The sequence below is a fragment of the Epargyreus clarus genome, unplaced genomic scaffold (genome assembly GCF_041222505.1).
Source record: "Epargyreus clarus isolate Ecla_fem2 unplaced genomic scaffold, WU_Ecla_fem_2.2 ptg000007l, whole genome shotgun sequence".
NCBI classification, from domain to species: domain Eukaryota; kingdom Metazoa; phylum Arthropoda; class Insecta; order Lepidoptera; family Hesperiidae; genus Epargyreus; species Epargyreus clarus.
Window position 1 is genome coordinate 10,338,163 of NW_027332215.1, and position 17,295 is coordinate 10,355,457.

The 17,295-nt window shown below is 35.7% G+C and overlaps 1 protein-coding gene across 5 annotated transcripts in view; it reads right to left on the reverse strand.

The window, feature by feature from the left end:
- Positions 1-16,877, reverse strand: part of LOC140743366 (uncharacterized) — a 94,346-nt gene extending 77,469 nt beyond the window's left edge. For 2 of the 5 annotated variants that reach the window (XM_073074547.1, XM_073074546.1), the window contains exons 1-2: positions 16,391-16,877; positions 2,578-2,726 (exon numbers count right to left, since the gene is read on the reverse strand). In XM_073074547.1, the coding sequence (XP_072930648.1) occupies positions 2,578-2,726; position 16,391 (150 nt within the window). In that variant the 5' untranslated portion in view covers positions 16,392-16,877. Of the gene's footprint in view, positions 1-2,577; positions 2,727-16,386 lie in introns of all 5 variants that reach the window. The other 3 variants (XM_073074545.1, XM_073074548.1, XM_073074549.1) reach the window with 3 other exon arrangements.
- Positions 16,878-17,295: the final 418 nt, after the last annotated feature.

Genomic DNA, 17,295 nt, shown 5'->3' on the forward strand with positions numbered 1-17,295 from the left:
TTTACAACAATAATTTCCAGCTCTCTAATTTTAGTAGAAATAGTCAAAAGTCAACATCCAATCTCATGTCGATCTCAATTTATTATAAATAAATTGTATTTGTCGCGTAAAAATAAAAAAAAAAGCTACACCACATTTCAATTTATAAGCAACTGTGTTACAATGTAAGGATCTTCACACGTACAACAACCGTATGACAACTAACAACAAGACCCGACGCAAAGTATGAAAGCACAGTTTTATTCACACGAACCACATTTTACCGTCCAAATAAATAATGAGGATGATGATAACATCGCAGCCAGATAGAGCGACCACGCAGATATCCGAACGTTGCAAGAAATTGTAGCGAACCTTCACACAACCATTGCTTGTCCACATGTCGCTGCGATCTGGTGTTTTAGTATACTCCGTGCCAAACTTCTAGTCCGCTCTGAAATTGTTGCGAGTAGGTGTAGTCATAAAATTTGCTATGGCGATGCGATTCATTTCTATATTCAGAGCGGACTAGCAGTTTTACGCGGACTACACGTATGAATGGAAACTTAGTCGTCGTGTACACGCATAGGTACCTATCACTTACAGATCGATTCGTCATAAATGTATGCTACCATGTCATTGTGTATGCCTCGAGTCGAGTTTGTGTAGAACAAAGGTGATAGGCAAAGGGTCTAACAGGAGAAGTGCGCATCAATTTAGACTAATTAATACATCCTAAATAAAGATTAACATTTTTAAGGATTACGAGTTATATCTGTAATGATACGGGTATAACAAAATATAAAATATACCCCCGTATTTTTGTAAAGCTCTGTATACAAGCTATAGGTATACCTATAGGGCTATAAAATTACTTCCTATAAAAAGAGCTTTCATATTTTTTCCACCAATCAATCCTAAATTAGAGTAGAATTTTCAACGTAATATTAGAAGATCCGAATTAGGTACGACCTAAAGTCTTACGCCCATCTAAAATAAAGAGGTTAAGAGGAAAGTGGGAAGTAAAATTTATTTATTTATTTATTGCACCTCTATAAAAATAACAGATACAATAGGGCAAACTTAATGCCTGATGGCATTCTTTGCCAGTCAACCCTTGGTGGATGGAGAAAATGGAGAATAATGGAAAATAAAGTTAACCAAAATCTTAAATTGTTAATTTCGAACTTGAATAGGCAATATTTGGTTCAAGTTATTATTATTTATTAATAGCTGACCGGCAAACGTTGTGTTGCCATATAAATAAAAAAATGTTAAGGGTGAACAACCCTTATCACTTAGGGGTATGAAAAAGTAGCCGATTTTAAGACCTACTGAATATGCATATAAAATTTGGTGAAAATCGGTAAAGCCGTTTCGGAGGAGTACGGTAACTATCATTATGACACGAGAATTTTACATATAAGACTATTACTCACGGGCTTTACTGTCGCTAAGTGTTCCTGCCGCTAAGTGTCGCTAAGTTTTATCTGGACCGGTTCACTAACAGAATTCTACAGACAGAGTCTGTAGTACCGCGATGTAGGAAGCAACGGGATACTACTACATTATTCATTCCCATGAGAGTTAAACAAGCGGTCACGCGGACGATCTCCTACGCGTTGGACCGACTTAATAAAGAGTACCACACAAGCCTCCATTATCCAATGTTGCCGCAACGCTGAAGACCGCAACAAGTGGAGGCGCATCGCAAGGGTGGCATCGTCCAGAACTGATGCAACATCGTGAAACCACAAACGCTCTGTCAAGAGTGAACGACTAAAGAGAGAGTGTTCCTGCAATTCGATATTAATAGGAAACTTTATTAACATTATAACTATGAAATTGTTCATTTAAAATGCTGAAATGAGAAAGAAAACAACCCACGACTTTTCAGACAGGAAATTTTCCGGAGTTCGTACAACTTCAGTAGTCAAACGACGACGGCACCAACTGAGTGGAGATTTTTGTGGGAGTTATAAAGGATTATCTTACTACTTATGATGCGTACTAATTTAGCCCTCAGCAGTTAATCGTAGTTACAGCAATGTAACTTTGATCGGTCTCAGACGGATCTAGGCTTTTTGTGTAATGTCGAAGATTCCTTCGAATATTAGGAGATATTTTGTGCTAAACCGAGCCCATAATTTTTTTGAAATCATTTTCATTATTGAGTGAAAAAAATGTACACCTCTAATAACCAAAATAATATAAAACAATTAGTTTTAGATGCCCCATGACAGACCCATCCGGATTTTTTTATACCTAATATAGGAATAGCAGACGAGCATGACGCCCATCTGATGGTAAGTGGTTATTGCCGCACATGGAGACCTGCAATTAAATAAAATTACATTCCTACCTAAGGACAGCCTCAGAGGCGCCGCTACTCCTGGAGACAAAGCTGGAATGCTTAGGAAAAGTATGACTCCCTTACTAAACTCTTCATACCAGTATACAGTAGCACTTAACACTGCTGTTATTAAGCAGAAATAGGCGTGGTGCTGTTGCCGAAGTCGAACCTCATAGGGTTCTACTACCTCAGCATAGTTCTAAATTTTTACCTAATTCATTTGACGATGGACAAAAATGACTTACCGAGTGCACGTGTTGGTGAGGGTAGAGGGGCATCCTTCTGTTCTCGGCGTACGGGATGTCGTTCATGACGAACACTTGGTGCTCTAGTTCGGGAGTCAGCGCGCCCTGCTCGCAGCCAACTGGGAGCGCCCCATGGACGTGTTCAGACACTGTGAATAACAGAGGACCTCAGTACGACACATAATTAGAGTTACTTATCATAATTCCAATGTGTATTTGTAATTCTCTTCTTGAACGGCTTGACCGATTACAATATTTTTTATTTGACTGTGGAAGGTTATGTTTATCGACTGTGTGTGTACCTATATCTTATTCGTTGGCATGTACTACAGCAAGGGCTTTACGTATTTTAACATATGAGGTTTCCTTGGATTCTAATTAGTTTTTTGAAATAATTTTCAAATTTGCACCTACTTCTTGGATCATCTACCTATTTCTTAATTAAACCCTTATTTAGTCCCGATTAGTGGTATTGTTGTATAGTTGCAGTTATACATTATTTGATTTACCGTTTTTTTTTATTTCTTCCGTAAATTTAAATATAAGTATAAACAATCTCATATTTTGATTTTGGGAGGTTCATTTTTTTAAATTATTCCGCTTGTTATATTTACAAACTAAATATGGCCGAGCCTATAATTACAGTAAGTGTTTAGTTTCTGAAATGGTGACCAGTCATTGAAACCGCTGAAGGGTATAATGAAATTTTGCGAGTTTATGATTGAAGGTGGAACCTTGAAAGAGGAAACTTTTATACGCCATTACTTTAGGTACAAAGTAATTATGTATATATAATTACTTTTTACCTAAAGTATGTTATAATTAACTTCTTATTAAATTAACAAATCTTACTTAATTACTAAACATGTTAAATAATCTGTGTTTTGTCAATCAATGATTAATTATTATACAAATAAAATAATTCTTAAACATATTATAACAATTAATTATTAGATTATTTATTACTAATAAAATATTAGTATTTAATAATTATAGGTGAGGACTTTAATAAATTGTGTAAGATAAGTTCGTAGTAAGTTTTAGTCACCATTAAATTAGTTAGGTGAGTCAGCTCGATTGTAATGCTAGTAAGCGGTTCATATTACATTACTAATGCTGACCGTGAGTATCAAACTGCAAATCTATTAATTCTTGCATTCTTTGACCTTTACTATGAACACCTATTGTTAAGGATATTCTTCGTGTAATATATGAGGGTTTTTACCCGACTATGAAAGGTAATATTTTTCGAACTTACGAGTACTTAAATAACGACGGACAAAAATCGCGCCGTTTGTCTGTAAGCCCAAGTACATGGCCGAGATGTAAGAACGACAACTTGATACAAAAACGTACCATGCCATAGAAGTTAAGCAAATCAAATCAAATCATTCTTTCTTTACAGAGAACTTTTCTTTCAGGGTTCTTTACAGAGCACTTTTTGAATGTCAATACAACTACCACCACTTCACTAGGTGTTTCGTTATGGAGAAGAAGCAACTTCAAATTAAAACTAATGTTGATACAACTTGAGTCTACCCTCCAACAAAAAATGCAGCAAGCAAGAAATTTTATAACCAAAACTGCATCTTTTCAGTAAACGAATACTCATAACTCACTCAAAATCAGTAAAATTAAAACATTAATTTGGTATATTTATGCTAATTGGCTATAAAGAAGTGACAGCCGTATCTATAAAATAAGTGTGATGTGTGAGATGTTTAATGGGCAAGGAAACATCCGCAAGGTTACGGTATAAAATTGCGGCTTTTCCAATTCTATTTTGTAACCGCAATTAATATATTACGAGTATGTATGGAGTGTATAAAAGTATAAGTAAAATTTACACTGATATGATATTTCTTTATATGAAAAACATGTTTTTAAACCCATAAATTATAATAATGTTGTGTAGTTCTATATTTATACTTTTATTCTACTCGTTATATATGTACTTTGTGCTGCAAAAAATGTTACATAATAGAATGTGAAATATATAATAGAAGATATTAAAAATGTGTCGCAAATTTGTTTCGATGTCCTAAGTCAAAGGTTCTGAAATTTATTTCGTCCACCTTTGAATAAATTATTTTCTAGCAACCAATAAGTCAAATTCGGCACTTTAAAAATTGGTAGGTTAAAAATAGATTAAACTATAACAATCTCATGTGTCTGAAATAAGTTTACTAATATAATAGAGATTAATAGAGATTAAGAGAGAGAATAATAAATCGGCAATTGCCACCTATTTTTCAACGCTTTCTAATTTTTACTACCAAAGATGAGGGCCCAGCGCCCACAAGTTCTCAAAGTGGGCGAAAACACCCCCTGTCTTTTCGACATTGAGAAACACAAATAGACGATTTCGCAACGTTTCCGGGAAAGTATTCTATGTGATAACTAAACATATTATAGCAGACATCAGACACTGCCAGAACAAAAAATAGTTAATCACTTACGAATAACTTGAAAGTGATAGAACCCTCTTTGGTTCAACTGACGGCACCACCGCCACACTTATTTCAGCTTCATAACAGCAGTGTTACGGATTGCTGGGTTCTAGTTTCAAGAGTGTCGTAAAACATACTTTTTCGAGCGTTTCAGCTTAGTCCTTAGGGGTAGTCGCGCATCTGTGGCCGACCTCAGATAAGAATCAAATATCATCTAAGGTGGATTAAAGATCTCCTTAGGTGGCAATAGCGACCATTAGGTGGACTGCATGCTCGTCCGCTACTCTTATATTAAATATATATTTCCGTAGGTAACTGCAGTACCCCATTTCAATAATGAGCTGTCACAAGCAGTTTTACAATTTTGGTGTCAATCGAAGTAATTGGCCAATATGCTGAATGTTTGTAAATAGACCGGTCCTAGCACTAATACGCTTACCGAGCCGAAATCGGTAGTATTAGTGATATTCAGCACATTTGCCGATACGTGAAAACCAAAGCACTACATAAAGGTCAAATCTACACGTACGTAGCCTACGTACATGAATGGTAAAGTAATTTTTGTTTTAATAGACAATAATATAACGTGTTGTAACCGGATACTATAGATGGCGATTCTTTCCGAAAAAGATCGATTCTTGAATCCATTCGAATCGAAGTGTGATAAATCGATTTACAAATAAATTGAGACAAGAACTGATTCTCCAAAAACCGATCTTCGATCTTTTCAGCTAAAAATGGCGAAAATAGCGAAAAAAAGGCCATCAGCGCCAAACAAGCACTGAAATACGTAACTGTCAGCAAAATAATGTCTATATCACATTTGTTAATATTTAATCAAATTCAAAAAGATCGACATTCGATTCGCCACCCCTACCGGCTACCAGTAGATAGTTCGACTGATTTCTAATACCTATCATAGAAGCTCTACCGTTGTATCGTATGTTATGTAGAAAGCTCTTGAAATTTAAGGCCTTTTCAGAAAGTAAAAATTTGAATGAAATGCCCTTATATTTGATTTTGTGATAATCCTTATTCTTTATTCTTGACGATTCTATGACGATGGTAGGAGGCCTGACGGTTTGACTTTTAATTCCTTCGATGCATGAAAGTTGCCTTGTGTGGGATGCTACGAGCGTCGACTCAATGGCACCATGTCATCTTCAACTTTCTTCTAGGGTAGCTGGTGTTGTGGCTGCGGAAATACTCAAACTGCAGAAATATGCTAGTCTCAGTCGAGACTATATATGAGTTACTTCAGTTTGGTGTAGATACTATGGGGCCGTGGGGTTGTGACGCTCGATCTTCTTTTAAACACCTTTCAAAGTGGCTTTCGAGGCCCCCATCGAGCCGAGGGCCCTGAGATGTCTTATATATACACAGGGAAAAGAATAAACTCAAGAGCCAATGGTTATTTAATCAATATATAAAAGCGAAAAGATACTCACGTTCGAAACGTATTAATCAAGGTTTTGCCGAAAATACTGAAGCTACAATCATGAAATTTGGAATATAGCTTTATTTTATAATGTAGATGCGCACTAAGAACGGATTTTTTGATTTTCCACCATTAAGGGGGTTAAATGGGGGTTGAAAGTTAATATGAAAGTCCGTCAGTTTTAAAGCAAACTGGATGAAAATTGGTATTTAGCTTTCTGATTTTAAGTAATAAAAATCTAATCTAAGGGTTTTTCCAAAATCAACCCTAAAGGTGGTTAAACAGGGGTTGACAGCTTATTTTATATTTTGCCATTTTGAAAGCCAGCACTATGAAAGTTAGCCATTGCTTTACTGGTTAGATATAATAGAACTTTAGTTCTGCCGTTTTAGGAAAATCAACCCCTATGTGGGTTAAATAAGGGTTGTAAGTTTGTATGAAAGCCCCCCGTTTTGATGTAAACTCTATGAAAATCGGTATTTAGGTTATCGATTAACAATAATTAAATACCTATTTCACCATTTTTTGAAAATCAACCCTTAAGTTGGTAAAATAAGGATTGACAGCTTATTTTAAAATTTGCCAATTTCAAAGCCAGCACTATGAAAGTTAGCCATTGCTCTACTGGTTAGATATAGTGGAACTTTTATTCTACCGTTTATGGAAAATCAACCATTATGTGTGTTAAATAAGGGTTGTAAGTTTGTATGAAAATCCCCCAGTTTTGATCTAATCTCCATGAAAATCTGTATTTAGCTATTTGGTAGAAAATAATTAAACACGTATTTCATTGTTTTTGGAAAATCAATCCTTATATGGGTTAAATAAGGGTTGTAAGTTTGTATGAAAGTCCCCCAGTTTTGATGTAAACTGTATGAAAATCGGTATTTGAGTTTTCGATAGAAAATAATTAAACACTTATTTCACCATTTTTGGAAAATCAACCCTTAAGTTGGTAAAATAAGGGTTGACAGCTTATTTAAAAATTTGCCAATTTGAAAGCCAGCACTATGAAAGTTAGCCATTGCCTTACTGGCTAGATATAATAGAACTTTAACTCTACCGTTTTGGGAAAATCAACCCTTATTTGGGTTAAATAAGGGTTGTAAGTTTATATGAAAGTCCCCCAGTTTTAATCTAAACTGTACGAAAATCGGTATTTGGATTTTCGATAGAAAATAAATAATTACCTATTTCATTGTTTTTGGAAAATCATCCCTTAAGGTCGTTAAATGGGGGTTGAAATTTTATTTCAAACTCCGTTAATTCGGAAGCAAAGACTATAAAAATTTGCATTTGGCTCTCCTATTGGGAATAATAGAACTTTTTTAACACCATTTATGGAAAATCTACCCTTAAGGGGGTAAAATAGGGGTAGAAACTTCGTTTAGATGTAGAAAAATTATCATTGGACTCAATGAAGCATCTGAATCACTGTTTTTTTAGATCAACTCTTAAGAGGGCTATAAAAGGGTGTATGCATTATGCCTTTCTGTTTACACGTCTGTTTCAGCATTTTTAGCAACTCAACAATCAACCCCATTAGGGTACTATAAGTAAAGAAAGTTTCTTTAAAAACCGTTATTGATGTTACTTCCTTTGGCGTGTCTGGAAAAAGAACAGAGTGCAGAGAAGTTTAGTGTAGGGCGAAATTCCACGGGTAGTCGTAACATATATTTTTAACATGGGAATGTATTGCGCATGCTGAAGTGCAGAACAGCGGTTTTTTAGGGTTCCGTACCTAAAGGATAAAAACGGAACCCTATTACTAAGACTTCGCTGTCTGTTCGTCTGTCCGTGTGTCACAGGGCTCTATCTCTGGAACCGTAATAGATAGACATTTGAAATTCTTACAGAGGGTGCATAACGGTGGCCGCTATAACAGCAAATACTAAAAATAAAAAAAAGTTGATAACAAAAGGGGCCCCCTTACTCCCCATACAACAAACTGCTATTCGATATTTTTTCAACTAACTTTTGTACCGTTAGAGGTAGAAAGTTCAAATATTCACAATGTGTGTACTTTAATGGCTGCTGCAATATTAAATACTAGAAATTAAAAAAAAAATTTTTTGGTTATACGGAAACCTCCAGGTGCGGGTTTGACTTGCACTTGGCCAATTTTATTAGTAACGCGCAGACCCGCGGGCCGCAAGGGAAAGTCGCGGGCCACACACCATCCGTGGGTGTGGGTTGCCGACCGCTGGTGTTGAATATTAGCTTTCAGAAATTTGCTGATAAAGTATTTATTAATGCATATGTAGTACATAGGAATGTTTTTGAAATTCTACTAAGGAGGTAAAAGAAGTGTTATACATATGTATACGGGAATCCTTTAGGTTCGAAGTTAGAAACGTGAAATTTCAGATAATGTCTATTCAGATAATTACACGACAACGTAGACGGGTGCAAATTTCATATATGATAATGCGTAAGTTTATTCAAATTGGCCTACATTTTGGTGTACTGATTAGTTACGTCGCAACTACTTTGGACACACTGCGTGCCAACATTTTGTCCTGCCGTGGGGTATGGTTGTGGTTATGCGTGGATTAGTGATGGTGATGTGAACTAGAACTAGGACTAGAACACAAGGACTAGAGTTTTAGTGTATGTTTCTGAAGAAAGCTTGACCAATTGAGGTACACAGTGACGAAAAAAAAGCTTTTGTTAATTAAATATTAATGGTAGTTTATCGTTAAATTTGTTAAAGGTACAAATTTACGATTATATTTGTATGTCATATCATATTTATTTCGCGAGCGAAGCCGCGGGTTCTGCTAGTTTAATCATAAAAACGTTACCCCCACAGATTGAGTTAAAACAACTCGTAATAATTTATGTTATGTTACACATTACTTAATATGCGTTTTCCTCTAAATCCCGTTGTTAACGGAAATAGGTGTGGTAGAAGCCTCTGTAACCGAACCGTGAAAAGTACCTGATTACTATTAATATTACTATAACTGTACACAAGTCAATAAACTCTGTAATGGATACCTGAAGTTGATCGTATTAGAAATTACGCGACTCCTCTACCAGTAAATTGTAGGCATATTTTATGAATAAGAGCGATTAATAATTACATACAATTTTCCGACCGTCACCGTTGTCCTTGTCAACCTACCGAGAAATGTTCACCGTTTATAATACAATATTACTACGTTATGCTACGTTACGTCTAGCTGTTCTATTTACTTTATGTATATCTTATATATAAAATTCTCGTGTTACAATGTTAGTTACCGTACTTCTCCGAAATGGCTTTACGATTTTCACCAAATTTTATATGCATATTCAGTAGATCTGAGAATCGGCTACTATCTATTTTTCATACCCTTAAGTGATAAGCGTTGCCGCGTCAGCTAGCTAATACATAAAATACGATTAAAATCTTTCCATAACAATCAAATTAAACGTACGGCACTTAAATGGAATACGAGTAGAGCTTTGTGAAAATTGTGTTTGAATATTTGCATGATGATAACTTAGGTTATAAAAACTATGTAATAATGATATACAGTATTATTCGCTAAAATATATTCGTTATGTTATTAACTTCATATAGAACAGTTCTCCACTCAATTTCCACTCCTGAAAACTAAGAGGGAAGCTTCTTATATAAATCAGCCTACGTCCATACATGTACAAACATTAACATATTATGTAATAATACTGTTTTATTATACATTTATGCCTCCGGAAATAATTCTTTTTTTGGTGGTTAATAGTTGCCAATTCTACGTAGACCTCGGACATTTACGGGATCTTAAGGTACAAAATATTAACTAAGGCTAAGTAGTGAAGTACATGAAATTTGATAGCTTTTTTCTATGTTGCTTTAGTATTTTTAAGATATGTAAATTAATATCTAAACACATAATTCTAAAAGATACAATTAGTAAAAATATAATATAAATTTCATTTTATTATTTAAATTATAGTTTTCTGTTTTTTTTTTAATGTTTCGTGATTATTATTTATAATTAATATAATTAATTCAAATTTCATACATCAAATTCACCTACAAATGTCTAATCCATGTTACGCCCCTGTTTTGGACCCTCCCTAAATAACCTAGGAGATCCACCATACACCTGCTGGCACTAATATCAGATCATCTCCAAAATACCAAATTATTGTATTGTCATTCAAACTACATAATATACGTCCAAAGTTTCATTCCAACATTATAATCAGATTTCATTGAATTATGTTCATTTAGAGAGATTTGAAGGTGGTAGAACCCTTTGAGGTTCGACTCCGGCGGCACCACCGCCACACCTATTTCTACCTAATAACAGTAGTGTTAAGCGCTGCTGTGTTCCGGTTTGAAGTGTGTGGTAAGGGAGACAGACTGGACTGCATGCTCGTCTGCTACTCGTATACTATAAAAAAAAGATACGATACATTTCCCAGAGGTACTAGGGACTTGACAGATGCTATAATACAAGACCTGGGATTCGAACTCCAAACTCCCCGATTGTGAGGTTGAGTTTCAACCACTAGACTATCACTTTGTATGAATATAGCTATCTAATATACGCTCAGGGGGCCTGCCACCATCTTTTAAAAACCATCATAGTCAAAAAAGTTTTATTTCCTCCTTAAAACAGTAAAATATTCCGTCATTTACAGTTGAACAAACTTAAATCCTTATGAATTTTTCGCTTATCCATTGTATTTAACCAACTGAAATTGTCATATTTTGCTTAAAAAGTTAAATTTCCTGCAAAAAAAAGTAAAAGTATGATTAAAATAACATTATGTTAAGAGATGGCCATACCCAGCTCGTAGCTTTTGTTTTAAACATTCTGCCAGTTTTGTGGCTACACGACCAGTTGATTCCAACAATGACCACTGGTCGAATGGTCGAGTGGTCGAATGACCACTCATTGTGAAATTTTGTAAATTACAATATGGTTTAAATAAACATATAATTATGGGAATACATCACATTTTACCGTTATATAAAACTGAAGCAAAAAGTATGATATAAATGTCGTATCTATTAATTTGGTAATCAATAGAAAATGTGATTCCAACACGTTTTTGCTTTATCGAATAAATTAATGAATAACGCTTTTGCAGTAGTCACAGATGTTGCCAATGTTAAATAGTTTTGCTACTTTTGATCTATATTTTCTGTACCTAAATGTTATAAGTAGAAACAAAAATCGACATGGTAAACTGTAAACCCTATTTATTTTAATACACAAAAGCTATATTCATTATTAATCAAATATCCACTAAACATAATAATAGTGAATTGTCGTCAATAATTGTGGTGAAACGATCACTACATGGTGCACAGTGTTCGGGGTTCAATCCCTCGTCAAATGTTAAAAAGATGAATTAGTGGCCGTCCTCAGATTTACCCTATCTGAAGTTTATTACAGATGTTCATGGGCGACAGTAGCCACTTACCATAAGGTGGACTGCAGGTTCGTCTGCTACTCCCTTAATATAAAAAAATACTAACTACATAAAAATAAATACCTTTTTTTTGTTGACGAGGGGGAAACCTTCAAAAGGTACCCGACGCCATGGGAGTGACGCCGGGTTATGTGGGATTTTTACCGCACTAAAACCCCCTGGTGGCCGTCCTCAGCGTTTGGTGGAGAACTCCGGGATCTCCAACGGAACACAATCGGAGTCCTCCTAACGCGATGCCTATCTTCTTTGGGACTCTACCCTGGAGGGAGCAATTTACGCTCCTCTCACATCCCTTGGTGATTACAGCGATATGTGACCACATAAACCTCTGTCCTTCCCGGGGTCGCTTGCTGGACGGTTTAAGCTCCCACTCTTGCCGCCCGCAACCCCGAAAGCCCCTTTTAGTCGCCTCTTAGGACAGGCAGGGGATACCGTAGCGCTATTCTGGTTTCTGGTTTACTTCTGGTCCCGGTACTACAGGGACAAATACCTACTCCTACATTGTGAAAATTTACCTGGTAGGTAGATATAGAGAAAAACGCGGAAAATAGCGATTCGGCGTCCTCCATTTATTTTCCTTTTCATTTTTAGTATTCTTTGTAATAACGGCCACCACTTTACATACTCTGTATATAAAATTCTCATGTCACAATGTTAGTTACCGCACTCCTCTGAAACGGCTTTACCGATTTTCACCAAATCTTATATGCATATTCAGTAGGTCTGAGAATCGGCTACTATCTATTTTTCATACCCCTAAGTGATAAGGGTTGTTCACCCTTAATTTTTTTTAATTTATATGGCAACACAACGCTTGGCGGTCAGCTAGTACTCTGTAAAAAAATTAAGTGTCTATTTATTACGATTTCTGAGATAGAGAGAGACGGGCAGATAGCGGAGGCTTTGTTTTGTTATAGGGTTCCGTTTTTAAACTTTAGACTGGAAACCCAAAAAGGGAATTACGTCACACTGTTAAACGATTGTGAAACCGAGGGACAGATCTGTAATTAAGTTTGAAAAAAGTTAAGTAAGTAGGACATCTAGGGTCTTATATCTATAACTTTCTATGCGTATGACAGGGGCGCCAGGGGGACCTTCATAATGTTGCTAGGAACATTTAGCAGAAAATATAAACTTTTCTGTTTATCAATATTTAACACATTATTCTTTACAAATCTCTAATAATAATAATGTGACAAAATATTCATTTTTATTTACAAACAATACAATTTCTAGTTTTTAAGATTTTACTAAATTTAATAAATGTTTTATTAAATTAATATAAAAACAAAAGAACTTTTTACTGCGGCAAATTGAAAAATCACTCTTGTAGCATGAAACAAAAGACTGTTTCCGAAATCAGCCACACGCATAGAAAAGTTGTCGGACTACAATACATATACAATCTACTCGTACGTAACGCCGCTTTGCACGAATCAACAACCGCACAACTCAAAATTAATTTTTCTGTTGAAAGTATAATCCAAAATATTTACTATTATAATGTGTGTCTAACTATACTGTGGTTACATATATAATTACTTATAACTGTATTTTTCATTATTTAAACTGCATTTGCTAAAAAGATCTCGAAACAAAAACATTGTATAATTTTAAACTGGTTCTCGTGAATAAATCACTTTTTTGAGTTGTGCGTCTATTCACGCAAGGCAGCGTTATTTTGTTTGTTGGCGCATGCGTACTTCGTGCAAAATGTGAATGTCGTTGGAATTTCAGCATCTACAGTCACCCGCCTCGTAGCCCAATGGGAACGGCCCGGTTGTTGGTACCGGAGATTGTGGGTTCGAATCCCACCGTAGCGGGGGGTGGAACTATGTCGGCTGCTTAGATGCTTCGTGCATCTTTTTAAGATTTTTTATGATATTTTATTGTTTTTTTATTGAAATTCAGAGACTTTACTTTATTTGTCATGAAGATATGAAAGTAATCTAAAATAAGTTTTATTTTTGATTAATTTATATATACAATATTGTATGTAAAATGTATGTAAAAATAGTAGAGATGCGCCGAAAATAGAAATACTCGAACCGAATATATTCGGCCGAATACAAATAGCAAAAAAGATGCCGAATACGCCGAATACCGAATACCAAACGAATATTTGGCGCATCTCTAAAAAATAGGAACCCTAAGCTAAATTAATAAAATAAATTAGGAAATCTTCCTCGTTGAGTATTTGTGTAATTCGATAAAAAATGACTTCATAAATTTGATTAACCTTGACGTCTTTTTTCCGACTCATTGTATACCTATATAAGTTACATTTATATTTATTTCAATGGGGTCGACAAAATGCGATCCACTAAACTTTGCCACTTAAGTCGAGACCGATCTTATAGCGCTCATATTAATAATAGGACAACACTCACAGACAGATAAAGAATAAGTAAAATTATGCTTGAAGGTAGTTGATCTCTAAAAAAAAATAATTTGATCTTCTACAACTCTTATCTTTATGAAACCACATTTTTTATAAAATTGAAACCGTATGGCTGTGATAGCCTAGTGCTTGAAAAACGTTGCTTCAGTCATGGGATCCGAAGTTGAAATATCAGACATCTCCGATTTTTAAAGGTATTTTAGAAATTAATTATCATTTGGTTAAACGGTGAAAGAAAACATCTCGAGGAAACGTGCACGTCTTAAGAGTTCGAAAAAAAGAAAACGTTCTTAAGGGTGTGTGACGTCTATCAATTTGCACTTGGCCAGCGTGGTGGACTATGGACTAAACCCTCCTAATGCCCGGAGGCTTTTACCTCCTGCCAGCAGTGGGGTAGGAAGGTATTGACCTCCGTAAGTACCTATACCATAGGTATAGACAGGTATAGACCTGTACTACCTATCGCTACAGTAACTGGTAGTTTTAGCGACTAAGTAGTGTTTAACGCTATTGTTGAAACGTTAATGTGTTTGCAGGTTGTGGTATAGCAAAGCGACCCTTATACAAGGCGTTACATCTTAAATGTGGCCGCAACTATAGCAACTTTCTTAACTTATATTATAAATATGAATGTGAGTTTCTTAGTTTGTTTGTTTGCTACATTTTCACGCCTTAACTACGTAAGCGATTGTCTTAAAAAAATTATACCCATTGTCAAAGGTCCAGAATAGAACATAGGGTAACTTTTATCCCTGAAAAAGTACCGTACCCGAGGATAGATCAAAACCTCTGGCCGTGGGCGAAACCGCGGGTAAAATCTATTCGTAAGCAGACATTGATGCGGCAAACCAAGTACTCATGAGTAGCAACGTTTCTGTGATCAACCTAAGATATAATGCTAAATCCTTAGGCTGTCTACGGATGTCCTTATGACAGCGAGAGAGTAGTTACTAGCTATCTCTTCTAAACTGTTCCTGTAGTTCCGGGACCAGAATAGGGCTACGGTATCCCTAGGCTATCTTAAGAGGCGACTAAAAGAGCGGATTCCAGGGACGCTGGTGGCAAGAGAAGGAGCTCGAGCCACCCAATAAGCAACCCCAGGAAGGACGGTGTGGCCGCATACCGTCGTACACACCAGATGGTGTGGCAAGCGTTATGCTCACCAGGGGGAGCTCGACGGCGCAATGCGCTAAGCGGACCTCGTCTGCATTCCTTTGGAAATCCTGGAGTCCTCAACGCAGGCCAGAACGGCCACCGGGGGGGTTTTAAAGATGTCCCCATCATTAACAAAAAAAAATTAAATGTAGCATCCAAATGAACTACATACTTGAGTGCAACTATCATTTTATGTAAAAATCAAATAAATAATTAAATAAACCACAACATCAATATTAAAAGCCAATGTACCTATTTTCTAAGCGCATTCGAAAAATGAAAAGTTTTACTACCGCTAAAACTTAAACCTATTTTTTTATTTCAATAATATTATTTAATATCACATTATTTTAATCAGATGTTAATAAGATCTATTTAATTTATTTATCTACCGTTTTACTTAACAATTTCTAAATATAAAGTAGGTATCGCAAGTACATATCTATTATTTATTATTTTACTACTAATATTTGTTACTTATATAATATCACTTTGTGAACGTTTTGAATGTTTTGATTAATACATTAGGTACATTAAAATAATTTCGGCAATAATAATTGTGTAAAAAGTTTCATGTAAAAAGTCCTTGAGCAAACATTTAAAACCATATTTATTATCCAAACTCTCTCTTTAAGACACAATTAATGATTGTACCTAATAAAGACATGCGCAAAAAATATTTAATTTATAAAACAATAAACTAAAAATACATTTCCAAGTACGCCACATAACTTATAATATTAAAATAAGCTGATGATGTCAAGACAATGTTCAAGAAAGTAATAATTTTCTTACCTTCATGATTTAACGTAAACATGAAAACAAAAGTTTAAAACAACAAACAAACTTGTAAAAGTGCAACGAATATACTCAACAGCTACGAACTAAATTCTACTGATACAGGATCACGTCTACTGCTAACTACTCACCCACTTTTTTATGTATTCAGTCCGGGGAATAATGAGATCCGAGCCGCAACTTCAGTATTCTCCGAGAAAATTGCAATTGTAAAATCTTGTACTCTCATACATATTCGAACACCGTCAAAGTTTATAAAACCACTTGAAAATTATTGAATTAAAAGGGAATAAAGTTCTTATTTATTTAAAGTCACTAGAACCCCTATTTGTTTGTTGGAATCTTCGTTTTTATTTTCGAAAAGATCGTAGCAGAGGGCGGGCGGCCGATTTCGCGGCTTCACGGGAACGGTAGCCGATACGAGTAACGCGCGACGCGGTCTCACTACGGACTGAATCGTTCGCGCTCCACCGTGAGACTCTACCATCAGTACGACGCGGCATCGCGTAGGCGGCGTATTCACTGAGCCGAGTACTAAGTTTTGAAGAAAGAATTACGACACTATGCCCTCGTGGCGATGGGTTGATCGGTAACGTCCCTTGACCCCATAACATGTTACATATTCAAGTTTGATTTTTGCGAAAAAAAAATTTTCTTGCTTAAGGAAACGTAATCTTCATAATAAAAAACGGCGAGTGGGGAAGGCTGCGGTCTCATTGGTTGAATTCCCCCGCCCAAAGCCAATAGCGCGCGAAGGAGGAGCCGCAGCACTTGCTACGAAATTCGGCGAGACGTGTTGCCTCCCGTATAGTTTGAGCGTAAGAAACTTACACTACTCACAATCAACTAAAATGCACCGCGATCTTTCGAAAACAAATAAAAAGCACCGATTGAAATGTATGCGTTTAACAACCCGGCGTGTCTACTAATTTTTATTCTACTAATCTCGTTTCAAGGTGTCAATCGTTTCCAGAATAAGACTCTGACTCAAATAAGTAAATCTAAGCACATAATACTAAGTTCGACAACCCGTATAAAGG